The sequence below is a fragment of the Nesoenas mayeri genome, assembly GCF_963082525.1.
Source record: "Nesoenas mayeri genome assembly, chromosome: 13".
Lineage (NCBI taxonomy): Eukaryota > Metazoa > Chordata > Aves > Columbiformes > Columbidae > Nesoenas > Nesoenas mayeri.
In genome coordinates, this window is record NC_137550.1 from 14,892,813 (window position 1) to 14,918,847 (window position 26,035).

The window sequence follows — 26,035 nt, forward strand, 5'->3', positions numbered from 1 at the left end:
CCAGAGGCACAGCCAGGCCCTCCCCTGCAGCTCCACACAGCCCTTGCACAACCGCTCCGGGGCCAGTGTGGGGTAGATGCAAGCAGCAGGAAGATGGGGCTGTCCTGCTCCTTCCTTCAAGCCCCTGGTTAGATGTGAGCCCTGGGGAAGGATGGCAAGAAGGGCCCCGGCCACAACTGCTCCCACACCAGCTAAGTCACATGAAATAAGGAACACGGTAAGGAAGCTACTTTAAAAATCGTTGCCAGCAGAACACCTTCCTGGCTGTTTTGGCCCTTTTGGCACCAAAATGTCTCCTGACAACCCCTGCCACGTCAACCAATAAAACAATGCCACAGATTAGAGGAAGGAGGGAGGAGGGGAGAGAGGATGCTACTGTCATACATTGCTTTCCCCTTCCCATCAGGATTCCTCAGCAGTAGGGAGCAGGCTGACCCTAACATTGCTTCCAAGCTGCTTGACCACAAGTCATCTTGTCAGACGGAGGGACAGCCCCAGCCACCGAGCCAGGATTTAGCATCCAGGACAACCTGCAGAGCAAGAGGTCCTGCCTCGGCCCGCAGGCAAACCAGCCTCAGTGGTGGTGAATGCCCCAGTGACCAAGGCGGGCCACTCGTGCTTGTTATCCTTTGACATCATGCAAGGCCAGCACCAGCCCACACAGCCTGCACATCAAGGTGAATAATGACTAAAGCAAAATGGCCATGAGGAATCATTTGCCTGCCATCCAGCCCATCTCCTCCTCTCCTCAATCACTTCCAGCTTTGATTAGACAAAACAAGAAAGTTCTCCCTTTCAAGCAGAGGCTAGTGCTCTGCTTGCCCAGTGTCCTGGGATGGGACTGGGAGTTCCCCAGACGTTTGCTGCTTTTCTGGCACCTCAGCACTGCTCAGGGATGGCACAGGGACCTGGAGAGAGAAGAAAGCAGTGACTTGCATGAATACACCCCATACAGAGCATCTGTTTGAGCACACAGACACTTGGCCACACTGCCCTGCCTCCAGCTCCACCAGGCTGAGGTCTCAGCTGTGCTGGGGAAAAGGAGAAACCAGGGGCCATCAAACAGGCAAAGTAGCAGCTTCATGAAAATCTGGAGCACCAGACTGCTCCAGCAGAAGTGGTCTGGACTGCTGGGCAGCTCATGCCCAAGCAGGAGTAGGCCCAACCATTTCCCACTGTGTTCAAAGAAAAATTTAAGTGGGAAGAGGACTTTGGAGGTGCCCTGTCCAACCATATCCTCAAAGCAGGGCTAATTTCAAAGACAGAAAAGGCTGCTCAGGGCCATATCGAGTGGGGCAATGGCCTTCTTCAGGGATGGAGACCCCATCCCTGTCAGGACCAACTCTTCAGCTTGTACTCAAGGCCAAAACAAGGTGGCTGCTACCTCCCACCCCTCCTCAGTTCCATAGGTACCTTCACGGCAAAACTGACATCTCCAAAACCAGTCAGCTGCTATTTGCTTTGAGGTTTACCCAGGAGTCAGAGGAGCCCAGCACCCTCCCACTTAGCTCCAGAGAGATGCTGGTTTCCAGGGCCAGAGCACAACGGGCTTGTCATCAGCAACCTCTCAGCAAAGCCCAAACCATTGCTTTGCTCCAGCCCAGTCACACTATGAGCTTTCTTGCTGCTGGCCCAAAGCACCAGTAACTCCAAGCAGGCACAGCCCACTCAGCCCTTCCCCAGAGGGAATCACTCACAGCGCTCGGGTGAGGAAGGCTGCCGTCCTTCTGCTGAGTGCTGCTCTCCTCTGCCTGCCCCCCAGGGCCCTTGCCAGCGGGGGGCTCTTGAGCCGTGGGTCCCCGTAGGCATGACTCCTCCTGAGCTGTGCTCTCCTCTTGCTGCAAGATGCCCCGTCTGTCCAAGACACTGCAAGAACAGAGCCACATCAGAGACCCACACCTCCTCCAAAGCCAACTTTTTCCCTGGCAGCAAAAGCGCTGGTGGAAGACAAACTTCGGTGGAAGGGGTTCCTCTCCAAAGCAGGTTGTGCACAGCCCAGCTTACGGTGTCCGTGTTCCTCTTGTGCAAACCAAGCCCCTTGGTGAGCAGCCCAGTACTGAGAGTGGGAGCCCACCGAGCCAAGTGCCCTGGAAAGAGCCTCTGCTCCATTAGCTGCCCCAGGGAAGGGGACACACTCCCCTACCGGCTTCCCAAGCACACGGTGACAGGTAGCACACTGCCAGCTTGAATCTCTGAAGGTATGCAAGGAAGGCAGAACAAGACCTTCCTCCCCAGAACATTCAGCCTTGTTGCAAGTGACCTCTGGAAGCCCTCAACACACACAGCACCAGCAGAAGAGCAGCTGGGTCTTGTACCCAAGCAAGGAGTTCCCCAGGGTCCCGCTCTGGGCTCTGGGGGCAAGAATTGCAGGGCTGCCCCTCAAGAGCTCACCTGGGGGGCAGAGGCCCACAGAGCACCTCACAGCAGTTCTTCACTATGTTGCCATGGCTGTAGGGATTCTGCACACGGTTCTTCCCAGTCCAGGACCCCTTAATCTGCAATAGTCAGGGCACAAGCTCAGGTAAGTTCCACCAACACCTGCCCCCAGCCCATGAAGCCCTTGTCTTAGCCCACGGGACATGGCAGCAAGACAGACACAGCCATGATACACTGAGGAAGTGATGAGAAATGGAGATGGCTCAGAGGAACAGAAAGACTCTACTTACATCTTCGTTGGTTGTCTGATTCAGTGCCACCAGGAAGGTGTGGAACCCAGTTAACCCCACCACAGACCACAGGGTGAAGAAACAGATGAGCACCTCCAGTACAGTGAGAACAGTTAAGGACTGGTAACAGAGTGGGCACAGCCCCAGCCAAACCGTGTCCCTAACCCAAGGCACACTATCCTAACTTCTCTGCTTCTCCTAGACATGGTTTTCTGTTTCACCCTCCTCCCAAAAGCCAGAAAACTGCTCCTTGCCTTGTAATCATGGGGGAAAAGGTCCTGAAAGACTCCCTAGAAAAGCCTGGGCATCAAGACTCCAGGTCCTCCATAATGCGGCTCACACTAATCCCCAGCTCTGGAGAAAACAACCACTCCGCACTGTTTAAGGATATGTCCCTGGTGTTTCCTTCAACGTGTTCAGAAATCCAATCTTCAGAGATTCTGGCAATACAAGAGAGATTTTTCTTTTTTTCCTCTGGAACATCACACCAAGTCCATTTCCCTTTCCCACTTCAGCACTTCTGGGTTTTCAACACCACCTGTAGACCCTCTCACCCTTAGCCAGCCCAGCCATCCACCTCCCTGCAGCCAGACTCACTCAGTGCTACGTAGACTATGTTGAAGGTGAAGATGTAGATGGTGAGGAGTGAGAGCGACAGGATGAAGAGGTAGAAATAGCGGTAGTTCCTCTTCCCCACACAGTTGCCAACCCAGGGACAGTGATGGTCGAAGCGCTCTAGGAAAGTGAAGATGGAGATCAGTGCTGCTCCAGCACAGTCCTGTGTGCCTGGAGACACTCCTGTGCCCTGAACTCCAAAATTTCTAAAGCTGACAAGGACTCCCTGGGCCATCAAGTCCAACCCTCTGCTAACTCAAGGTCCCATATTACAGTCCCTTTCCAGAAGAGGAGGCCAGGTAAGAAAGTGCAAAACCATTTTATTAATGAGTTATTCTGCACATTAAGATAGTGTTTAAGAGCCTGGCCTCATGAAAGTCTTCTGAAAGCTTTCACCAAAGCAGCACACAGGTTAGAAGAAGGCCTGGCGGTTCTGAAGTTCTTGTCTAACCCATGTGCCACCTTACTTGTACTAGACTAAATAGAAAAGGGTTCAAGGAACTGCATAAACACTCAAATGGCTTGGAACCTGCAAAGGAGGAAAGGGATCCAAAAGAATTGGATTTCTGCCTTGAGAAGGGATGCTGAACACAAGCCAATTATGATACACAAAGGGGCAAAGAGAGCTTCTATGCAGCAAGGGGAACAAAAACCAGGGGCACTCAACATAATGGCAGAACCCCCAGGGTGATGCAAGGACCTGCTTTCACACAAGACAAGGCTCTCCGCTGGAACCCTCCGGTCCAGCAAGGCCAGCAGTTCCATGAAACTCTAAAATGGACTGCATGTTTACACAGACAAATTAGACTTTTGTTAGCCTAGTTATTGCCAAAGAAGTACTGGCAAAGACAAGCCATCTGGCTTCAGGTTCTGAGCAAGTCTCAAGCTCCTGGAGATGAGGCAGACTGTCCCCATCTGTTCACACAACACCATTCTGGACTCGCTCAGCAGGCGCAGCGAGAGACCCGATACAGAGCAAGACAAGGTGCAGATCTTCAACCACTCTCTTCCAAAGACTCTCACCTAACACCCTGGTGCAGGCGTGGCCTCTTCTACTCACCCACACAGTTGTCGCAGATGCTGCAGTGAGAGGCACGGGGTGGACGAAAGATCTTACAGGTGTAGCAATACTTGAGCTTCACTATCTGGTTGTTGATCTGGAAGTTTTTAATCCGCGGGGGTGGGCGCTGACCCTGCGGCACAGTCCCGTTGGTGGCCTCTGAGAGAGAGAACCAAGCAGAGGTCAGACTTGCTGCTACAACACAACAGGTCTAGAATGACAACCCAGCTCCCTGCTTTTCCTACAGGTGGGATCTGGAGCCAGCAGCTGCAGCTCGGCTTGCACGGCCCAGAGTCAGCCCGGCAGCTTGGAGGCAGGAAAAATGATAAAGGGAGGCCAGAGCTTTCATGGACATGTCGAGAGGGGCCAGTGCGGGGGGTGTCACTGTACAGACCCACATCCACCCAACTTCCTCTCTACCTGAAGGATCAAGGGCCCGCACCAAGCTTCCTGCACCCCTTCCCAAAAGCAAACTGAGTTTGCATGTACACAACTGCAAGACAGAAAACAGCATGTGAAAAGGTTCCCAGAAAGGGAAACAGGTACACTGCACCATCTTTTTGAGGCTCAGCCAAGCAGAATTAGCCAGCAGGCAGCAAGATGCCCCATTTGGGGCAATCCTCACTTTTGGAGGGCCAGCTGGGAAGAAAGGCTCTGCAGAGCATGTAGCCCCTAGATATGCCAGAAATACAGAGGCTTTTCCAGCCATCACCAGCTCAGCTGGCTCCACACTCACCAATCTCCATCTCGATAAAGGCTGCCTCGTCAGGCAGGGCTCTTGGGATCACCCCAGGATCGCTGAAGCTCGTCCGCAGGAGCGTGGCCATGGCGAACAGGAAGAGAACGGCTGCAAAGACTGGGATGGCTGGGGACAGCTGGACCGCCAGGTACCGACACCTGCAGTGAGACATTGAGAGGCGGTGAATCAGACCAGCACAAGGACCTGAAAGCCTGGCAGGGCACCAGAGGCCACAATTCTGAACACTGGTTACAGCTGGAGAAGCGAAGCTGTTCAGCACTTCTTTCTGATCCCAGCACCACAGGGAAACTACCCCGCAGCAGCTCGAACAACCAGCCACCATCAACACACCACCATGTTTCTAACCAACCAGGCACAGCATACTTTCCAGAATTTTTGTTTCCAGCTCCCGTTTTGCTCAGTCATGGGCAATGCTAGAAATACAACCATGCAGCCAGAGGGATCCTGCCTAGAGGACATCTGCTGCAGGCGGCTGCCAAGAGATGGACCGTGCCTCTAGGAGAAGCACCCAGGGCTTGGTCCGAGAGCTGGCACGCATGGAAGCACATTGCAACGGCAGAAATCTCTGGCTGTCCCCTAAACAGGCAGCAGCTTCTAGTACCACAATAATTGCTTTCCAGGGGTTAACTGCATCCTGTGCTTCTCAGGAATGGATTCTCAACAAGACGTCTGGCTTCCTTTGACTTTTCAGAGGTAAGGGACTCAAAAGTTCCAAATTAAGTAGAAAAACTCCTGACCCAAGACAACCCCAGCTCCAAAGAGGTAACACAGCATAAGGTTGGGCTGCTTTACAAATCCAGAAAGGTTCCGTAAGGAATTCATGCTCCTAATCCCACTGACGGAGGCGGTGCAGAGGGAGCAGGGAGATCGTCTCACTTCTGGGCACCCACAGACATGTCTCCATGGGCACTGCAGCACGGGCTGCGCAGAAGGCCTGTGCTTAAGTTACGGGCTACAGATGTGCTGGGCTGAAAGAAAATATATTTTCACCCCAATTCCTTCAGCAAAACCCACTTACATTGTGGTGAAGTTCCTAGGGAGGTTTCCTGTGGTTTAAGGGAAATCCCACCCAAATCCTAACACCTGGGCAATGTCTCACCTCCCGCCGCATGCCCGACACAGCAGGCCCCAGGCTGTCTGGCAAGCCCCATGGGCTGGATCCAACCCAGACTCCTGCTCTCCGAGAAAGCGTAAGACCACAGCGGTAAAGGCATGGGATCGTCCTGCCCAGGGGACTTGTCATCCTAAGCAAGGTGATTTCTACAACATCCATAGTGTTAACTATCTAATTCTGGGTAGCCTTGCCACCCCTAGCTTCTCCAAATGCAATAAAGTTTCCAGCTGCAGCTGGTTCCTTTGCAGCACTGAGTTCTGCGAGGCCACCACTGCTGCAGGAAGGCTCACCAGGCTTTGATTTGCCATTGCTTGACTCCAACGACTGTCCCCTGTGTGTGACAAGGTACAGAAAGGGCTGTGTGCTGAAGCTACAGGATGCTTGGGCCACAGCTGCAACACCGGGCATTCACAGCAATGCACAGGGACTGTCTCACATATCAATATTGTTAATTTTAGATGCTACGAACTCTGCAGTTACTCAAAGCAACACAACCCTTAAGAGTCATCCACGTGCAGGGTCCTGCCTGCATTTGAAGAGCCAGGCCAGAGGGCTGAGCTTAGTGTCTTTAGGCAGCCTAAGAGAACTTTGCTTTCTCTTTGCAAGGACAAAGTCTAGAAAGAGAGCTGCAAGTCACTCAGTGATTAAACAAACATTGCATCTCGTTTTCGGAAGGAATATGGGGTTATTCTTCTAAAAGCTGGGCACGGTCTGCCTCAAAGCCTGACCCTTGTCCAGCTGACAGGACAACTTTTATAACTGTTGTAACAACATGAACATATTACAGGCTTAAAATACGGATTTGTGAACTGTGTCACAGCTGAGCTGAAACTGCGCCAGAGCTTCCAGCCTCAGATACACCCTAACACCTTATGAGTTTCTTCAGTGTCCTGTCAGCAAAGAGATTTATTACCTGCAAGCCCAGGATCAGTGCCAGGTGTACTCTCACAGGAACAGACCCAAAAGATTTACACAGCCGCATATGAGAACACACGGGGTCAGTGTCGGCAGCAGCCCGTGTGGGGCTGGCTCAGCCTGTGGGATGCGACACTCCCTGCTGACCATTTCCTACGCATCTGTGTAGGGAAACCTGCCCTTCGGGGTGCAGCCAGCCCCGTGGCACAGCAAGACAGGCCTCAAGATTGATACTGCCGCATCGCAGAGCGTGGCTTGGGAGCGGGAAGAAGCCTGCAATTTCAGGAGATGAGAGGTGAGTGCATGCTTGCTCCTGTGGCACTGCCATCCAGGCTGTCTCCACCCCTCCCATTCAACTCCCCCGTGGCACAAGGCAGGTTCGGGCCCCAGCTCAGGAGAGGGGAGAAGCGATCCCAGTCACACCGCTTGGTGGGTGGGCTGGGGGTCAAAGCCGCAGGGAACACCAGATGCCTGCTCTCCTGTCTGATGTGGAAAAGCCACCTTGAAACTCACACAAGGAAGGAGTAACACTAGCTCCTTCAGACACCATTCACCGAAGCACGACGGATGTCTGTTCCACAAAGCCGCTGTCCTGTTGCCGTCGTTCCTCCAGCACGAAGCAAATATGCAGGCATTGTGCTGGACGCTCAGCCCCATCGCTCAGCCGTGCCCAGCACAGCAGGGGCCGAGCAGGGAGCAGCGCTGGTCCCCTCCGAGGTCACAGATGTGTGAGCGAGATAAAACCGCCCCATGCTGAAACCTCCGGGGACCAGACACCGAGTGCAGCCCGTCCCTCCCTGTGCTGACAGAGCCTTGCTCTGAGGAGGCGTCTTTTGGGGAGCGTGTCCAGCGCATCTGCCGCGGCACAGAAAGCCAAGCGCCGCCCAGAACGGCCGAGCAACAGGTAAGGCTGCTGTGTGAGGTTTCGACTTGGTACTCGCTAGTGCTGGGGAGTCGTCAGCCTGTGCCTGGTCTACAGCATGATTACGCTCAGCAATTCATTTACAGCACTAAGTAACAGACATTTTAAAGATCTTTTGTTTGGGAAAGCTGAGAGTCAACAGAGACATACTGTTGGCATGTAAGGACATAGCTGCTCCTCCTCCACCCCCAGTGCAATATCTGTGTTCTTGAGCATTTTGTCATCTAATAACAGACAATAACAGCACTATCACAACTCACTGTCACAGGGGAGGGGACTGGGGGTGAGAACAGCTTAAACAAAGACATCATCAGAATGGCAGGGGGGGACCAGCAAGAAGCAGCAGCTGGGAGGTGCCATGAGTTTATGGTGCAAGGATAGCCTGATTATTTTGGGACCACTTCAGAAGGTCTGTTGTAACCAGCATGTTAAGCAAAGCTCTGGCAGAAAGGGAAAACAAACAGCCATGGTGGAAGTGGACTTCAGCCACGGCCATCAGGCAGCACATCTCACAACCCGGTTCCTCCAGGGTTCAGTGCAAGCTCTGCGTATAATTAATTTACAACTCACTTGCAAATCACCTACTTCCATAAACTAACCCATAACCACACCAGGTACTTGTCCCAAATGTCAGCAAAGCAGAGTATCTTCACAAAATGATTGGCCCTCACCAGGGCCCTTCCTGTCACCTACATCTCCCAGAGCTGGGACAGTTTCCAGAAGCTGATGTACCTGCACTAAGTGTGGAAACAGTTGCCCTGAACACCTGGGTAAGCCCTGCACTGCAACGCTGCACGTTCGTGGCCCTTTCCTAACCGGCGCTCACGCGGAACCGGAGCCGTCTGCAGAAACTCTCCCTGTCTGCCAACGGCGACACCGACAACACGCGCTAGAGACCCACTCAGAGCGTGGTCCCACTGCCGGCACATGCTTCCAACCCAACCAACGCTGCAACCAACTTCAGGCAGGAGACAGAAAGGTTACGCTGGTGTTATTCCTCTTTTCCCGGCTACACTCGAATCTCTGCACAGGCAAGGGCGCAGCCCGGGATCCATGTGGGGAACGGTGGTGCTGGAGAGGACACGCACGCTGTAGGGAGAGCAAAACGGCCTTCTGAACAGGAGCCCACGTACAAGGAAAAGGGCACGTGATTCAAAAACCCAGGAGCAGCCACTTCACACACAAACATGCCTTCACGAGCGAAATGAGCTGAACTCTGGATACCAACAAGTTTACCTCTGTTGAGAGAAACTATAACTACTAAAAAGCACTGACCAGAAGCAAAAAACACCTCAGAAGCATCTCTTTCTGAGTGCAAAATCTTGGATCTTTGGGTTGGGAGAAAAAAACATATTAAGTCACATGAAGGGTGGTCAATCATAGTTTTTTTCAATTCATCAGAAAACAAAGCAATTTTAACCTCTACAGAGATAAGAAAGTAGAAAAAAAGAAGTGATAAGCATGCTTGGTTATTGGAAAAGCAAACAGCAGCCCCTTTCCGCACGCAGGAGCCTGGCACTGCAGGAGCTATCTTGCCTGTAACATTTACAAATGTTGAACGTTCATGCTGAAAAGCTGAAGACAAAAGAAATCCAGCTCTGTTGCACTGCTCTGCAGAGCAGCACGGAGAGCTCTCCCTTCAGGAAGGCCATCACAGACACACCAGCAAACTGCAAAGAGGAAACTCCCAGCAGCCAGAGACAGGATGCAACATACCACCGTCTTAATTCCCAAACGGATTTCACTAAGTGCTTTACCCTGGCTTCTCGTGCTCAAACACCACAAGCATAGTCAGACAACTAAGTGTCCTCTCACAAAAGCTGACATACCCAATAAGTGTCTGAAATAACGCCAGGAGGATATTAAACAGCATTTTATGTGACACATTATGGTCACGGAGTAGACCCAATTAAATATAGGCCTCAGATCCTGCGGGGACCTCAGCTCTTGAGCAGCAGGAGCTGCTTTCTGCCAAGGTGGTGGTGAGGGAGGTGCCCTTGGCCAGAGGACTCTGATCACTGCAGAGCTTCCCCAGGAGCCAGCACAGCGCCAGGGCCTCTGCTCCACCTGGCAGGGAAGAGTCGCATCCCCGGGTACGGCACTGACTGCTCCATCAGCCTTTGGGTCCTGTTCGCTCCTGGCCGAAAAGACTCACCCAATTCCAGAGCACAGCTCTGCCATAGAGGGGATAAAACCATCAAAATTCCCACACGGGGTGCTGAGGTGGCTTCAGACCGTTCAACTGGAGATATAGCAGGTGAGCCGATGGCATCAGAGCTACTTGGAGGAAAGAAAAATCACCCCCAGCAGCAGCCCAAGCAGAGAGGCTGTCATTTCACAGCCAGGGAGGACTCTTTCAGCAACAAACGCAGTGGCTTATCTCATGACGTGAGATGCCAGTCACCACTGGCTCTCCAGCAACAGTGCTTGTAATCAGAGCCGAGCCAGAGCAGCCTGGAGGGCGAGGATCAAACCCGCGCTGGCTCGGATGGCAGTGAGAGATCTTCTGGCTTCAGGCATCCCCAAGCCTTGTTCAGGCAAGGTGTGACTGCGCAAGTGATTCAGCTGAATGAACAAGCATCCACCGGCACCCCTGCAGCACGCGTACAACAACCAAAAGGACTCCTCCACCGTCTGCTTCTCTCCAAAACCCAATCTTAGCAACCTGAATCATTTCTCTGTAGCACAAACTTTAAGAAAGAAACCAAGAATTTCCATGCAAACACCCAAGAATCTGCCAAAAGCTAAAATGAATAGATAACACAGCAAAAAGATCAAGGCAAAGACTCTTATGCAAAAACACCCTAATGCATGCAGAAGGCATATAGGGTAAGCAGGGCTCTTCAGCAACCAAGCTGCTATTCTTCTCAGCTTGGGCGATGAAACAGAAACATCGTGGAGTGTTTCTGGCTGGGAAGGCACCATTTCACCTCATCCCAAATTCAGAAGTCCTCAAACAATTTCAAAACAAACCCATCTTTTTCAAACATTAAGGTGTTGTGCTTTCACAGAATCAAATGCATATTTTGGATTTTCTCAAACTTCTCCTCATCTCCCCAGCCGATACCAGTCAGCTGATTTAACCCAAATTCAGAGACTATTCTGCTCCCAGCAAAGCTTCCCCTGGGACAATGGCCCCATAGAAACGCTCCAGCTCTGCACAGAAGGCACAACCTGAAAGTCTCAGCATGAGCGACCCCTCCTCAGGTCTCCCGGAGCAGGGGAAGGGGCTTCCCCAGGAATTTCCAGTCATGTACCCGCTGCACCCACAGCCAGACCAATCATCCTGCCGCTGGCTCTGCCGACACGGCCAGGGACTGGAACAGCAGCTTTGGTTTGCTGTGCCATGTGCAACGTGGCAGAGTGGGATGTGGCCGTGTTCCTCCGCTAAGGACAGGCTCCACAGGGAGCAAGAGCAATTCTCCCTTGCAATAACTGTTTCTGGAGCAGTAATAAGTATTTCTAGAGCAGTAATGCTTATTAGTTCTTCCTGCAAGGCAGGAAGTCTTGCCCCCATTTTTCAGATAAGGAAGAAACAAACAACAAAACAAAGAGTTGTGTCATTTCATACCTTTGGATTTAGACCAAGTCAGGGTTAATTTTGGATTTCCACACTTGAGAACCCCAACACTTCGCATTACAGTTGTACGGCACCTGCCTACAAAGTTACACGACGACTGAGCAGAAAAACCAGTCTCATACCTGACTGAGAACCGATGTCAGCCACTTCATCACTGCTGTTGGGATGTGGAAAGCCCTGGCAGACTGTTCCAGAAAGCCTTTTCCAAGGCTGCCAGCTAACAACAGAAGCTAGGGTGAGCAATGCCAGGCCAGGGGAAGCTGAGACAAATTCCCTGGTCTGGGGAAGATGTCTCAGAGGCCAGCATCTGAGAGCTTTTTGTATTTGGAGAAATAGCCAGGGGTTAACCAGTGAGGAGTTTCCTCTGCTTGCTTTCCTGGCGTAAGGAGCTTTTGTATTACCCAACACTGTTTAGGACCTTCACCTCTCCCAAAACAACACAAACATGCTGATGGATACAGAAGAAAGAAAGTTTCATGGTTGTTTAGCTGATCAAAGCTCATCCTTAAGGAAGGTAAAAGGGCCACCCTGCCCCCTCTCCATAACATCAGCATTTAGGCAAACACAGGCCTTTTCTTCCTTTTTGTTTGGGGTTTGTTTTGGGGTTTTTTGGAAGTCAGATCTGTTCCCCAACGCAGCTCACAGGGCAGAGCTGTGGGGAAGGGGCAGGTCCTGCTCTTTTATCAGTATCCAAGATTTTGGCTGCAAGTCTTTAGGCTGCCAAGTTGATCAAAAAGGCTGGCCAGATCCTCTCCAAACATCAGAGCTTCAGCCCATGGGAGGCTCTGCTGTAGTGCAGTACTCTGCAACACCCAGCAACCAGGCAGCTCCAGGGCAAGCTGGCTCAGTGCTAAACCTCCCTGCCTCCAAGCTCACGGCTTTTTTAATTCTCCAGCTGGGTCACCTCCCTAACCAGGTTGAGATGCGGGCTGCACACATACCTGGCAGGCCAGGATAAAAGCTCAGCACTGCTGGCCTTGTCTGCAACAGCAGTGTCCTTGCACACCAGCTATCCCTGGGCAAAGAACACTCACCCCAAACCCTCATCCCCTTTTGCTGTGCTCAGGACAAGGGACTGTGAGTCCCAAACAGACGGAAGCACAACTGGCAGGGGTGAGGAGCCAGCATCATGCCACGGGCAGAGCTGGGGGAAAGCTCCAGCAGGGCCCGTCCTCCCCCAAAACCTCTGGGGTCAACATGCTGAGGGTGAAGAAGCAGCTCCTGAGAGAGCCACACCGTGCCGGGCTCCTCTGTCACCTTCTCCCGAAGCCACCGGGCAAACAAGCCCTGACCAAGTCCCATCCCTGTGCCGCGGGGAACTCACTCAAAGGCGAAGAAGAGGGCGCAGGTGCCGAGGATGAGGAAGAGCGTCAGGTAGAAGATGCCCTTCTGCCGAGCCATCATGATGCGGCCATCGCAGCAGAAGGTGTTCCTGCCCGGCAGCTTCTCCCATTTCCGAACCACCTTCTTCCTCGCCACCATCACCGACATGGCGGGGCCGTCACTGGGGCGGCGGCAGCCGCCACACGTCCAGGCTCTGCTCCTCTGCCGCCCGCACCCCCCGCATCATCGGGGGCGCCGCTGGGCTCGGCTGGGGCTGCGGGGAGAGGGAGGGAGAGCGGCCTCAGCAGCGGGGCGGCGGCTCGGGGCGGCGGGGCAGCCGTCACCATGGAAAACCCCCGCGCCCCGGGAGGGGCGTCGCCATGGAAACTCACCGGGAAGAGGGGCGGGCAGGGCGCGGCCGGGGAAGCCCCCAGCCCCGGGGGCAGCGCCCGGCGGGAGGGGAGCGGCGGGGCGGGCCCGCAGAGGCCCCACGGGAGGAAAGGGGAGTGGGGGGAGGAGCGGGGTAAGGTAAGGTAAGGTAAGGTAAAGCAAGGCACGGCAGGGCAGGGCCCGCCCCGCCCCGCGGCCGCGCTGAGACCCGAGCCCAGGAGAACAAGGAACGGAAGGAGAGGAGCGGCCCGCGCCCCGCCAGCACTCACCCCGCGCCGCTGCGGGCAGCGCCGGCCGGGCCGCTCGCTCCGCTCCTCCAGCGCCGCGGGCGGGGCCGCCACACCCCGCGCGCCGCGGGGGCGGAGCCAGCTCCATCATTGGCCGCTCCGCGCCCACCGCCCCGCCCCGCCGCTCGGCGCCTTCTCATTGGGCGTGCGCGACGTCACTCCGCGAAGGGTCTCTGCCCGCCCCGGTGCGGACAGGGAGCGGCGGGGGGGCGGGGCCGGCCCGGGGCCCGGCACGTGGCCGGGGGCGCAGCGCCGGTGCGGCGGGGCGGGGCGGGCCGAACGGGGCGGTGGCTTCGGGGGTCGGGTCGGGACAGGCAGCGGGGCTCGGGATGGAACCCCAACGGGATTGTCCCGGCGCCGCTCCAGGGGCTCCTGCCACAGCCCCCGCGGTGCAGCCCCCGCCCGAGCTCCCCCGGGCGCTTCAGGTCCGGGGAGAAAACAAGGAACTTGTCCCGCGGCGGTTGCCATGGAGACGGGGAAGGCTCGAGGACCGGGCTGTCGTCGCTCCCTGCGGCAGCCCCGGCCCCACAGCCCGCCCTTGGCGCCCCGTGCGGGAGCGTCGCTCGCGGGCAGCGGAGGACGAGGAGGGGGAGGACGGAGAAGCTCTGCGGGGCGCGAGTCCTCGGGTGACACCCGTGCCGCTGGCGGCCCCGCCTCCCGCCACTGCGGCCGGCCAAGCTTCCCGGCCACCCGGGGCGGAGCTGCGCGGGGCCGCTGGCTCAGAAAGTTCGGTCCGCGCCGCGAGCCCGTGCCGGGGCCCGGGCGCCTCTGCCCGCCAGGCCCCGCTGCCACGGCAACCGTGACGTCAGGCAGGGAGGGCGGAAGCGCGGCGGCTGGCGGCGGCAGTCCGGGCGGAAGTGGTGCGCTCTCCGGCAAGGTCGCGCTGAATTGGCGCGGCGCTTTCCGGCTCGCCCGGCGTGGAGCGCGATGGCGGAGGAATGGCTGGGGGTGGAGGCGGCCGTGAGCGGCAGCGACGGCGAGGAGGAGGTGAGCGGGGCCAGGCCGGGCTGAGCGGGGCGAGGAGGAGGTGAGCGGGGCCAGGCCGGGCTGAGCGGGGCGAGGAGGAGGTGAGCGGGGCCAGGCCGGGCTGAGCGGGGCCAGGCCGGGCTGAGCGGGGCCAGGCCGGGCTGAGCGGGGCCAGGCCGGGCTGAGCGGGGCCACGCCGGGCTGAGCGGGGCCACGCCGGGCTGAGCAGGGCGAGGCCGCGCTCCCTCGGCAGCCTCTGCCGCCGCAGTCGGAGCCCTGGGCGCTCCCCCGTCCCCTGCGCCCGGGGCGGCTGCACTGCAGAGCGGCCTGGCCCGGCCGGGGGCGCCGGTGGCCGGGCGAGGCGGGGCAGGGGGACACCGGGGAGCAGACGCCGCTCCCGGTAGTGCCGGCCGGGGCTGTCCCGTTTTCCGCTCCGGCTCGGGCTGGGCCGGCGTGTGTAACCGTGTCCCCGTGTGCAGGGGCAGGAGGACTTCGAGAGGCGGCACCAACAGCTCCTGCAGGCGGTCAGTGACCTCTCCGGACGGAAGCGGTGAGTGCGGGGCGTTCGAGGGGCTCCTGTGGCTCAGCCCTGGGGCACGACCGAGAGGGATTCTCCTGCCCCTCTGCTCTGCCCTGGGGAGACCACACCTGGAATCTTGTGTCCAGTTGTGGCCCCTCAGTTCCAGCAGGACAGGGAACTGCTGGAGAGAATCCAGCGCAGCCACCAAGATGCTGAAGGGAGTAGAGCATCTCCCGTGTGAGGAAAGGCTGAGGGAGCTGGGGCTCTGGAGCTGGACAAGAGGACACTGAGGGGGGACTCATTCCTGGGGATCAATATGGAAAGGGGGAGTGTCAGGAGGATGGAGCCAGGCTCTGCTGGTGACAACCAGTGACAGGACAAGGGGTAATGGGTGCAAACTGGAACACAGGAGGTTCCACTGAAAGATGAGAAGAAACTTGTTCGGGGTGAGGGTGTCAGAGCCTGGCCCAGGCTGCCCAGGGAGGTTGTGGAGTCTCCTTCTCTGCAGACATTCCAACCCGCCTGGACACCTTCCTGTGTAACCTCATCTAGGTGTTCCTGCTCCATGCGGGGATTGCACTGGATGAGCTTTCCAGGTCCCTTCAACCCCTGACATTCCGCGATTCCTGAAGCAGTGATGCTGTGTTTCTTCCACACTGCCCTTGCGAGGCCACACCGGAGTGCATGGAGAGGGGACGGGTGGGAGAGCGCTTGGTTCCCTTTCCCACTGCCACTGGCGCTTCTGCTTTAGCAGCAGATTGGAGAAGAAGCACATAAGGGGGCCCAGGAGGAGTCTTAGCATTTATTTTCTTTTCTTGCAGGCGGAAGCTGGCAGAGCGCACAGAGGCAAGTGTGCAGGTGTCCGAGTTCAATGTCAGCTGCAAAGGTGAGATCTCTGTGGGGCTGAGCAGAGCTTCTGCTGTCTGACTGGGGCAGCACTGCCCGCCCACAGCTGACAGCTTGACATTCACTGTGTCTGCCCTGGATCTTTGGGCTGGATGCAGCTGCAACCCCTTGACTTGGCAGTGCTGTGCCTATGTTGACGTGTGGGACCTTGTGCAGGTACTGGGGAGAAGTTGGTTCTGTCCGAGCTCCTGGAGCCCATCCGTCCCAAATCCACCCTGAGCAGCGTGAAGAAAGAACTGACCAGAGTGAAGCAGAAGAAGGCAGTGGAGCTTCCCCTGAGCAAAGAGGAGGCAAAGCGGGTGAGTGGGCCTGTGCAGGCAGCAGAGAGTTCTGGGCTTAGGAGGCAGGAGGGTTTGGTCGCTGCGTGCCCCTCTGCTCCCCTCTGATGCGGACTGGATTTTGTTCTTTATGTCAGCCTTTCTCTACTAATCCTTTTCCCTTCTCACCCCTGCCTGCAGGTTGTGAGGGAAGCTGCCTATGTCCGGACCTCTAAAGACGTGGGCAAATGGCAGCAGGTAGTTTTGCAGAACCGACGGGCAGAGCAGCTGGTGTTCCCTCTGAAGCAGGAGATCGCTACAGTCGTCCCCCTGGAACAAGTGGTTTCAGCATGGAAGGTGGGTGCTGCCACATGTCACACAGCTCCCAGTGGCTGTCTGGGACAGTTCACTATCTCCTGGCTGCATTGGGAGGAGTGAGAAAGGTATGAGGAAGGCCCTTCCTCTAGCCGAGGCTCTAGACACACTGAGCTTAACAATACTAGAAGGGAAGTCTTCTGCATTCCTCACGCATAGCAGATGTGTAAATGCTCTTGGGGAAAGGCCGACTAAGGCATGAGCAGAGGGTTTGGAGCCTGCTCTGTCCTCTCTTCTCTTTTTAGCTGTTCAGCCCTGGACCTGTGGGCTGACTCTGCTGTTTCCCTGTCCCGGGCTGAGTCCTTGGCAGCCTTTGGCCACTTGTGCTGAGGCAGAGGGGGTTTTGATTTGCCGAAGTCTGCATATCTGTAAATCTTCATTACAAAAGAAGGATGCTTTTGGTTTTGAATGTGAGTTCTCCTGGGAGTTGTGCTGCTGGCTGCCGTTCCTGCGAGGTCTCCCAGCTACCAAGCGCTCACGGTCACCTGCACAAGGGTCCCTTTCCGTTTCAGTGGGACGTGGTGTCATGTGGCCTGGTACTTTTGCTGTTTGCTTCTTGCCCGATGCTGCCCAGTCAGCACTGCTTGTTGCCTGCAAGCCTCTTTCCTTCCTGGGAAAGGAATAATGCCTGGGAGGAATTGTGGTGCTGTGGCTGGCAGGGTGCCTGAGCAGCCCCACGGCGAGCCTGGGGCTGCTGCGTGGGACCTGTGAGCAGGGCTGTGCCCTGACCCCCAGGAGGAGAGGGACACGCTCGTCTGGGGACCTGCTAGAGGCATCAGTAAGGATGGCGATGTCTGTGGGAGCATTGGCTCTTGCAGTTCTTTTCTCATCGTGGTCTTGCTGTGTCTGTTCTGTCCCAACAGGCCCGAACTCCCCTGGAGCAGGAGATCTTCGGACTGCTCCACAAGACACAGCAGCCTGTCACAGACCCGCTCTTGACGCCAGACGAGACAGCCTCGCTGCAGGCAATGAGCTTGGAGGAGGTGGGTGCTTCCCTCCCTGGGCTGTGCTCTGGCTCTGGAAGCCTCTTCCTCGGTGCTTGCCCTCACTCTGTGCTCCCTGGCAGGCCCGGCAGCGGCGGGCAGAGCTGCAGAAGGCTCGGGTCATACAGTCCTACTATGAAGCCAAGGCTCGACGAGAGAAGAAGATCAAGAGCAAGAAGTAAGGCTCTGCCACTGCTGGCCTCGGAGCGAGGGGTGAGGGCTCGGTCCTGGCTTTGGTGCTGGAGCCCGCCCTGTCCAGTGTGTGGGAACGGCCGAAGATGGAGGAGGGCAGAGCGGGCCTTCCTTCCTGGGATCTGCGATGCATTGGGCAGGCTGCAATGCATTCGGGCAGGCTGCCACCTGCCCAAAACAGCACTGCGTTCCCAAAGGCCTCCCCAGCACCCTGAAGTCTCATTCCCTGGCCCTCTGCCCTTGTGCTGCAGGTACCATCGCGTGCTGAAGAAAAGCAAGAGACGCAAGGCCTTAAAGGAGTTTGAACTGCTGCACAAGTCGGACCCTGAGGCTGCCTTGGCGAGGCTGGAGGAGCTGGAGCAGCTCAGGATGCAGGTGCTGCTTCCCCCAGACACCTTGGGAACTCCCCGCTCATGGGAGTGCTCTTTCTGATGCTTCTCTCTTCCTTTTGCCTCCAGGAGCGGATGAGTCTTAAGCACCAGAACAAGGGAAAATGGGCCCGCTCCAAGGCCATTATGGCTAAGTATGACCTGGAGGTGAGATCACAGAATGGCAGAAGGATTTGGGTTGGGAGGGGCCTTTGAAGACCATCTAGTCCAACTCTCCTGCCATGGGCAGGGACATCTTTCACTAGATGAAGTTTCCCCAAGCCCTGTCCAACCTGGCCTTGGACACTTCCAGGAATGGGGCATCCACAGCTTCTCTGGACAGCCTGTTCCAGCGTCTCACCACCCTCATTGTGCAACATTTCTTGCTGTGTTCAACCTAAACCTACCCTCATTCAGTTTAAAACTCTTGCCCCTTATCCTGTCACTATGGGCCTTGTTAAAAAGTCTCTATCTGTCTTAGAAACAGCCTTTGTATATTGAAATACCACAATAAGGTCTCTAATGCAGGTTGGGGAAGGGGGATACAGCTGAGGTGGGACAATGAGAGTGAGTGTGTTATTTCTGACCTGTGTTAGAAACATCTCAATCCTCTTCCAGGCCCGCAAGGCCATGCAGGAGCAGCTGGCCAAGAGCAAAGAGTTGATGCAGAAGGTGCAGGTGAAGCTGCCTGAGGATGAGCCAGGTGATGTGCCTGAGGAGGACCTCGCGTCAGTGACCATCCCTGCGAATGCCAGGGGAGCAAATCCCTGGATGCTGGGCAAGCCCAGTGGCCCAGTCAAGGAGCCTGAGGTGCAGGAGGGTCTTGGAGACAGTGCAGTGCCTGATGCTGCGGAGAGCAAGGAGGAGGTGTCGGAGGAGGAGATGTCGGAGGAGGAGGCTCTGCTACAAGACTTTGCGCAGAAGCGGAATGTGCGTCAGCAGCGGGCAGGGAGCCCCGAGGGACCAGGTGAGGAGCTTGCGGCCCCAGGCAGCGCGGGTCTGGTGTGCTGCAGGTTGGGCAGAGGAAAGTGGGTTGTGGGCCTGATTCCTGCCCGATGTCACACAGCCGTCTTGCTCTCTCCCTCCCTGCTCGTGGGTGGCTGTTTCTCACCTGTTGCCTCAATGCATAGGTGCTGATGAGAGGAAGGCAGTTTCTGAATTGCCAGGGGACAGCCCCATCCACCCGACCTGTGCTGAGGAGGAGCAGGCAAGCGTGGGGCTCGAGCAGCCTCCCCAGGCCCAGGAGGACATCCTGCTGTCAGAGCAGCTGCGCCGGGTGCAGTCGATGGCGGATATTGATGCTTTGGCCTCTGAGGAGCATGTGGAAGAGCAGGAGAAGCCAATGGCCACAAGAGTCAAGAAGCAAGTACAGCAGCAGGAGGAAGGCAGAGCTGGGGACGGGTGTGCCAAGAAACCACCAGCCAAGAAGAAGATCATCAGCCTGCAGGCCGTGCTGGCTGGGAAGCCCCAGGAGGTTCAGTGCCCCAGCCTGCCCATGGTCGTGGAGGAGGAGGTGAGCAGGACAGGCCTCCCGCTCGGTCCCAGGGTGCTGCTGACTGCAGAGGACTGACTCTTTTCTCTACAGGAGGGTGGAATTGACCAAAGAGGTGTCATCACAGAGGCCTTTGCTGGGGATGATGTGGTGGCTGACTTTCGCCGGGAGAAGCGCAAGGCAGAGCAGGCCACGAAGCCGCAGCCGGTGAACTTGGTGCTGCCAGGCTGGGGCGAGTGGGGAGGCACAGGACTGAAGCCCAGCACCAAGAAAATAAAACGGTAGGTCTAGAAGAGCTGCAGCAACGTGCCTCAGCCCCGCACCGGGCTCTGACATCTTGGCTTGCCTGGCAGGTTCCTGCTCAAGCCGCCTCCAGCACCTCCCAGGAAGGACCAGCACTTGCCCCATGTCATCATGAGCGAGAAGCGCAACATCCATGCAGCAGCACATCAGGTAGGTGATACTCGGCCTCCATGAGCAGCGGCAGCAAGTGCTCCAGCACCCAGGCTGGCCCAGAACCTTCCTGTGACCAGTTCCCAAAACATCCTGAATCCCTGCCTGTCATCCTGGCCGGCCATGGTTTCTAGCTTTGACAGCCCTAAGGCCAGCAGGGTGATGGAGGGAGGAGAAATTTTCTGGACTGCTCCCTTAAGGGCTGCTGCTGCAGTGCCAGCCCTCCTGTGCTCTGCTAAAGGAGGGGATGGAGCAAGGCAGTCTGTGGAGCAGGGACTGGAAGTGGAGTGTGAGTGGGTCCTGGACAAGTGGGAGTTGGCAGTAGTTTGGGATGAAAGCAGCCCTGGGGGGCTGGGCTGGGTTGCTGGGGAGTTACCCAACTGCACTGTTTCGCTGCAGGTCAGTGAGCTGCCCTTCCCCTTTGAGAGGCACCAGCAGTTTGAGCAGAGCATCCAGACACCCCTGGGCCCCACATGGAACACACAGCGTGCCTTCCAGAAGCTGACTGCACCCCGCGTCATTACCCGAGCAGGCCACATAATCCAGCCCATCTCTGCCGAGGATGTCCCCACCACGGCCACCACAGCTGGCACTGGAGCCAAGCCAGCACTGGAAATTGTGCCCAAGGGGCAAGAGCAGCCATTGCGCCACCCACGTGGGAGAGCGCGATAGCTCTGTGCCCCTGTGGCTCTGATGCTCGGACTGGAGCCGGCAGAGGAACTGGGGGAGACTCCGGCTTCTGTCCAGTACCTTCTACTGCTTCCCCCACAATAAAACTTCTGGGCAGCCTTGTCTGTGCTGTCTGCATGGCTGCCCCGGCTATGGCACAGCTGGTGCCCTCCTGCCTGTTCTCAGCCCCACAGGAGCTGTGGGGCTTGGCCTGGTGTAATGTGAACAAGCTGGTCAGGTCTGGGAGGGAGGGGTGAGAGCTGTGCAGCAGCCACCCGTGCTCTGGCAGGGCTGGGTTTCACCTGCCCTGGGATTTTGGTCTTTCATACCTCCATTTTTTAATAGAGTAACATATATATTTTTAAATCATGGCTAAAGGGGCTTTCTCACGCTCCTGGCAGTGGGGCACTGCTCCTCAGGTCCGCCTGCAGCTCCACAGTAGTTTCTGCTCAGCTCTAATAAACCCGATTAGTTTGAAAATGGGTCTGTGCGGTGCTGCTGCTGTTCTGCACATGCTGGGAGCTGGTGCTGCCCCCGGTGCAGCCACCCTGCCCTGTTCCTGCCCACGTCTGCCTCTTCTGCTCCTGCGCCCAGCCTGCCTGCCCACCCACCCCTCCGAGGTGACAGCCCGGTGCTCAGTGTGCCCAGCACTGGTGGAAGGCTGGGCTGGAGGCTTATGGTGACACAGCAGGGGGTGGGGAGTCCGCAGGTCTCTCCATGTGCTGTGCTCAGCCCAGCCTGAGGAACACTGCCCAGCCCCAGCCAAGGAGCTGGAGCCGCTGCTGTTGCCAGGAAATGCGTCCCTCACCAGAGACACCTCCTCCGCTGCTGGCACCGCAGCCGGCCCCAGGGAGCAGCCAGAGCCGACGTGGTCATCCTTCTGCCCTGGAGCCGGGGGGTACCAGCGCAGGGGGCTTGTCCTGCCAGACTGGGGCACAGGCACCCACAGGGCTGAGAGTCAGTGCCCTGCAATTCCCTGATCCCCACCCCAAAACCACACGGGGCACCAGCTCTGACACTCTTCCTAGGGCGGGGGGAAGGTAGGGGTTGCTGTGGGTGCCAGCTCTGCCTGCACCGTGACCTCGTCAGGGACCTGGCCTGGGTGTTGCTGGCCCTGCACAGCACCCTGGCAGCGCTTGCCTGCAGACAGGTTCGTGGTTGCATTGTATGAATTTAGCCCGGGCTGAAAATAAAAAAGAAAAGGAAGCTGAGAGCATTTCTGTGCCATGATGCTGGAGAGCCCCTTGCTGGGCTGGTGCCCCAGCTCCGAGACCAGCTTCCCTCTGCCCTGTCTTCCCCAAAGCCACGGGCAGCCTTCGCCCCTGGACCCCGGGGCTGTCACAGGCCATAGGGTGAATTTCTTGTTTGTTTTAGTAAAAGCTGAAGTGCCCTGCAGCCGGGGAAGGCAGTGCCCTGGTTGGGGTGTGTGCAGCCCCTCTGCCTGCCCCTCCACCCGTTCACAGTCAGCCCAGGCTCCCCTGCAGCTCCAGTTTTTGGGGCCAAGCAGACCCCTGTGGGACCACTGTCCCTGTCCCTCTTCGTAGGGGACCTTCCTCATCTGCTCCAACCCAGGGCTCTGTCTGCCTCCTGCCCAGTCCCAGATGGTGCCCAACTGGCCTCAATGGGATGCACCAGTAGCTGGGCCCCCTCCCCTAGCTCCCAGCCCTGGGTTGCTCAGAATACCTGGGCTGGAAAGGGTCTCGAGAGGCCTGAAGGTCCAGTACTCGTCAGATCAGACCTGGCTTCAGGCCTGGACCAGGGTTTTCAGAGCGGTGTCCCACTGTTTGACTCTACAAGGACGGGGGGCCCCATGCACCCCTCTGTCCTCTGTCCCCACATTTGGCCCACCCAATGGCAAAGGGCCGTCTGCTGCTGGACGCTGTGCCCAGTGTTGTGTGTGGTGTCCCCTGCAGCCCCGAGGAGGGGCCATGCAGCCCGCTGGGCGCTGGTCCTGGCCCAGGCTGGGCTGCGACCTCCTCAGCTTCCCCAGAGCGGGAGCGAGCGCCCTGCCGGGGCTGGGGCCATGGGGGCACCAGCGCACTGCATGCCCCGGTGCTGACCCTGCAAAGGACGGAGGCCACTGGGTCTGAAACCAGCTAAGGCCTTGTTGGAACAGGCGAGTTTATAGCTGAGACCACCTGAAGCAGTAAGCAGAACCCGCTGACATGCAGCCAAGTCCAGAGGCTGCCTCACAATGAATTCGGCTGGTGGGTCCTGCAGTGTGAGTGTGGCTGATGCTCAGCCATTGTTGGGAGGGGACAGCTTCAAGCCAGAAAGCTGGATGTGCCTCATCTTGCGAGGAAGGGCAGCATTGGGTTGGACTGGGCTAGAACTGGGGCTTCCAGTATCTGAGATCCTTCAAAAATAAACCCAGAAAGCATCAGCATGAGCTGCTGGGGGTGAGCTGGAGGAGGGCTGAGGTGCAGCAGAGCCACTGGTGCTGCTGTGCTGGCCCCTCCAGGCTGCCGGTCCAGCTGTCCCACTCCGGCACAGGCTCCTCCAGAGCTGCTGTGCCCCTGCATCAAGGGCAATGGTTATCCCTCTGACTTCCCTGCAGAAATAAATTTGCTGGGCCAAAGAATATCAGTGCTTGGGGATTTGTTTTGAATGAAAAAACAATTGCAGGTCTGCAAACTGCTGCAGGAAAAGGGGGCGCTGGGTACGTCTGCTGGGGCAGCAGGGAGAAGTGGGGAGAGGAGCTGTGGCTTGGGGAGCCCCTTGCAGGGGATTTTTGCTTGCAGGCAGGGCAGAAATGGGCCAGGGAGCCCCACAGGACCCTGGCATGGAGCAGACACTCCCCGTGGGGACTTCCCCATTCTGGTCCTTGCCCTTCCCATGGCCTGCTCCAGCCCGGCTCCCATCCCGGTGTGGTGGCAGGGCTGGTCTCCAGCTGCCACATGAGGTGTGAGTCAGTGGGTACCAGGAGCTCTGGTGCCGGGAGAAAACCTCGCTCCTTGCTGGCTGCCTCCTCAGTGACAGCAGCCCCTGGGGAGCCACGGTGTGAGAATACGCACCTTCCCCATCCGCACGGCCACCACGTCCCTTGAGAGAGCTGCCAGCAGCTGCAGTTTGCTCTTACTGGCCTACTTTCTGGGCTACGTCAAAGCCAGGCTTACAGAGCCGGGAGCCTCGGCGAGGGCGGCTGAGCTGCTCCGGGTGCCAGCAGGGAGCGGTGGCTAATCCTGGCCATGAATGGTGGCGGCGGCTCCCGGGCTGGGCAGCGCGGCCCGGCCGGCACGCACGGGCGCTGGGCCGGGGGAGAGGACGGTGGGGGTGGCCGGGCAGGGCTGCGCGGTGCTGCAGCGCGGCTGTGCCTCCGGCGCCGTGTGCCCAGGGCGGGGGCCGTGCCAAGGAAGCGGCACAGCCACCGCTGGTGTCTTCCCGAGTCCGCCCAGGGCAGGAACCCAGTCGGGGACAGCCGGTGCCTGAGCCCAAGGGCCACTCCAGCCGCTGGGGAGCTGCCTGTGCAGCCGGGCTCCTGCGCCCGCCATCACGGGAGAGCAGCGGGAGCTGAATGAAAGGAAAAGGCAGATTTAAAATCAACAAATAAAAGTTGTTTGTTTTGTTTTGTTTTGTTTTTAATGTAAGAGCAGGCTATAAATAACCTGTAAAATATTTTGTCTGGGCTATTTCTGAGGGTGAAATCTTGACCCTCTGGATTCCCATGCCGTGGGATGTGAGTGTGAGCACTGGGGCCACCACGGGGCCCTCATGGCTGTCAGGGTGACCTGCACTCTTGATCACTGGAGTCGGTGGAATTCCATGTCCTCGAACACCTCTGGCCCGCACAGCACAGGAAACGGTCCTTCCCAGAATGGGCCTGACTTAGCCCTGGGGTGAGAGATGGGGTGAGCTCCCCCAAAACCTGGTGGAGGCAGGAGGCTCTGCTTGGCACAGCGCAGAGCGAATGGGGTAGCGGAGGCAGATTTTGAGTTAGTATTTTAGGCACAGGAGTCCTTGCTGCAATTTCCCTGTGCCTCCTGCCCCTGTACCAGCGACAGGGGTGGCCTGAGCTCTCCTGGAGCACCTTCAGTCTCAGAGGTGCATCCAGCTCTCCTCTGTCACCCCACAGCCAGGAGCACCCCAGGCACCCCAACTCTCTCCCACCGTGGGCACCCCGTGCCCGGCCAGTGCATCCCCAGCCTGCACAGCCGCCACAGCCGCGTTTCCGTGGAGATGGCATCTCCTGAGTCCGCACAGCCTGAGCAGGAGGGTTTCCATGGAGATGCTGTATCCAACACGCACAACCTGAGCAAGAGATTTCTGCCGAGGTGCTGTAGCTGGGACCTTTGCACCCACAGTAGGGCCGTTCCCACAGAGACGAGTGGCCAGGGTCCACAGCTTCCAGGGCAGCATGTGGTGGTACCCAACTGTTTCTCACCCAAAGTTCGGTGACATGTGCTGGGATGTGAGCAGCTGCTGGCTTGAAACAGTCTCTGGGGCTGGAGCAGCTGCCGGCCTTGTCACCCATCTGGGGTGGGGACCTGGTCACTTGGGTCATGATGTAATGTCATTCTGGGTCTCCCGAGTGTGACACATCCCTGTCTGTCCTCAGCTGCCTGGGGAGGAGAGGGGGAAAGTCCCCATATGCCCCCGATGACTTTGTCTCAGTTTCTACCCTCCAACTCTCACAGCATTGTGCTGGGCACATCAGGGCCAGGGAGGGATGTCAGAGGCAGGGGGCAGGGTACCGCGCTGTACCCCACACCTGGAGAAACCAGGTAGCCAAGACCCAAACCAGCAGCATCCCAGAGCTGGGGCGTCCCTGGCCAGGTCCCAGCAGAGCCACTGCACCAAAAACCTTCCAGGGGGAAAATGAGGGTCCCCAAAGAGGCAGGTTTGAGAGAGGTGAGTGGAGGCTGTTCAGACAGATGTCCTCATGGCAAGCGGCTGCATCATTTGTGTATCCTGGCCAGTGCTACAAAAGCAGCCTTCATTTAAACACAGCTACTGCAGAGGTCGCAGCCATTCGTTCTGCACACAGTGAAATCCTGATTAAAAGTGAGCTCTGGCTGCAAAGACAACGATACAAAAGCACGGAAGCACTGCTGGGACATGCTCATGCCTGCAGGACACATGGGGCCGGTTCAGCCTGCACCCCTCTCCCCACCTCAGCGCCCTCTGTGCTCCCCACTCCACCACCTCAGCTCCCCGCCTGACCTTCCTCTGTCTGCCCACGTCCTGCCCTGAGCCAAGGCCAGTCCTGAGCCTCCGCAGGGGCT

The 26,035-nt window shown here is 57.4% G+C and overlaps 2 protein-coding genes across 4 annotated transcripts; one reads left to right on the forward strand and one right to left on the reverse strand.

Moving 5' to 3' along the window:
• Nucleotides 1-213: 213 nt before the first annotated feature.
• ZDHHC9 (zDHHC palmitoyltransferase 9) lies at nucleotides 214-13,738 on the reverse strand. 2 transcript variants are annotated; one of them, XM_080352488.1, is made up of 10 exons: nucleotides 13,615-13,738; nucleotides 12,957-13,229; nucleotides 5,078-5,238; nucleotides 4,342-4,500; nucleotides 3,264-3,401; nucleotides 3,058-3,106; nucleotides 2,667-2,769; nucleotides 2,392-2,495; nucleotides 1,698-1,866; nucleotides 214-908 (listed from the first exon to the last, which is right to left on the reverse strand). In XM_080352488.1, exons 2-10 carry the CDS (start codon nucleotides 13,121-13,123, stop codon nucleotides 807-809), a joined length of 1,152 nt encoding a protein of 383 aa, XP_080208614.1. In that variant the 5' UTR covers nucleotides 13,124-13,229; nucleotides 13,615-13,738; the 3' UTR covers nucleotides 214-806. The 2 variants fall into 2 exon arrangements, with proteins under 2 accessions (XP_080208614.1, XP_080208615.1); XM_080352489.1 differs by lacking the exon at nucleotides 13,615-13,738 and adding an exon at nucleotides 13,348-13,576.
• An 805-nt stretch (nucleotides 13,739-14,543) lies between these two features.
• UTP14A (UTP14A small subunit processome component) lies at nucleotides 14,544-21,233 on the forward strand. Of its 2 annotated transcripts, XM_080352482.1 has the most exons (14): nucleotides 14,544-14,619; nucleotides 15,078-15,148; nucleotides 15,940-16,004; nucleotides 16,181-16,323; nucleotides 16,483-16,638; nucleotides 17,520-17,639; nucleotides 17,723-17,817; nucleotides 18,083-18,206; nucleotides 18,290-18,367; nucleotides 18,818-19,166; nucleotides 19,330-19,712; nucleotides 19,785-19,972; nucleotides 20,045-20,144; nucleotides 20,544-21,233. In XM_080352482.1, exons 1-14 carry the CDS (start codon nucleotides 14,560-14,562, stop codon nucleotides 20,814-20,816), a joined length of 2,205 nt encoding a protein of 734 aa, XP_080208608.1. In that variant the 5' UTR covers nucleotides 14,544-14,559; the 3' UTR covers nucleotides 20,817-21,233. The 2 variants fall into 2 exon arrangements, with proteins under 2 accessions (XP_080208608.1, XP_080208609.1); XM_080352483.1 differs by lacking the exons at nucleotides 14,544-14,619; nucleotides 15,078-15,148 and adding an exon at nucleotides 15,743-15,817.
• The last annotated feature ends 4,802 nt before the right edge of the window (nucleotides 21,234-26,035 follow it).

Coding starts and splice junctions, on each gene's coding strand:
- ZDHHC9 (XM_080352488.1), bottom strand. CDS start 13,123: ATGTCGGTGATGGTGGCGAGGAAGAAGGTGGTTCGGAAATGGGAGAAG. Junction 3,402..4,341: donor CATCTGCGACAACTGTGTGG/GTGAGTAGAAGA, acceptor TCACTTTCCTAG/AGCGCTTCGACCATCACTGT. Junction 2,496..2,666: donor ATCAGACAACCAACGAAGAT/GTAAGTAGAGTC, acceptor TGACTATTGCAG/ATTAAGGGGTCCTGGACTGG.
- UTP14A (XM_080352482.1), top strand. CDS start 14,560: ATGGCGGAGGAATGGCTGGGGGTGGAGGCGGCCGTGAGCGGCAGCGAC. Junction 16,639..17,519: donor AAGTGGTTTCAGCATGGAAG/GTGGGTGCTGCC, acceptor CTGTCCCAACAG/GCCCGAACTCCCCTGGAGCA. Junction 20,145..20,543: donor TCCATGCAGCAGCACATCAG/GTAGGTGATACT, acceptor GTTTCGCTGCAG/GTCAGTGAGCTGCCCTTCCC.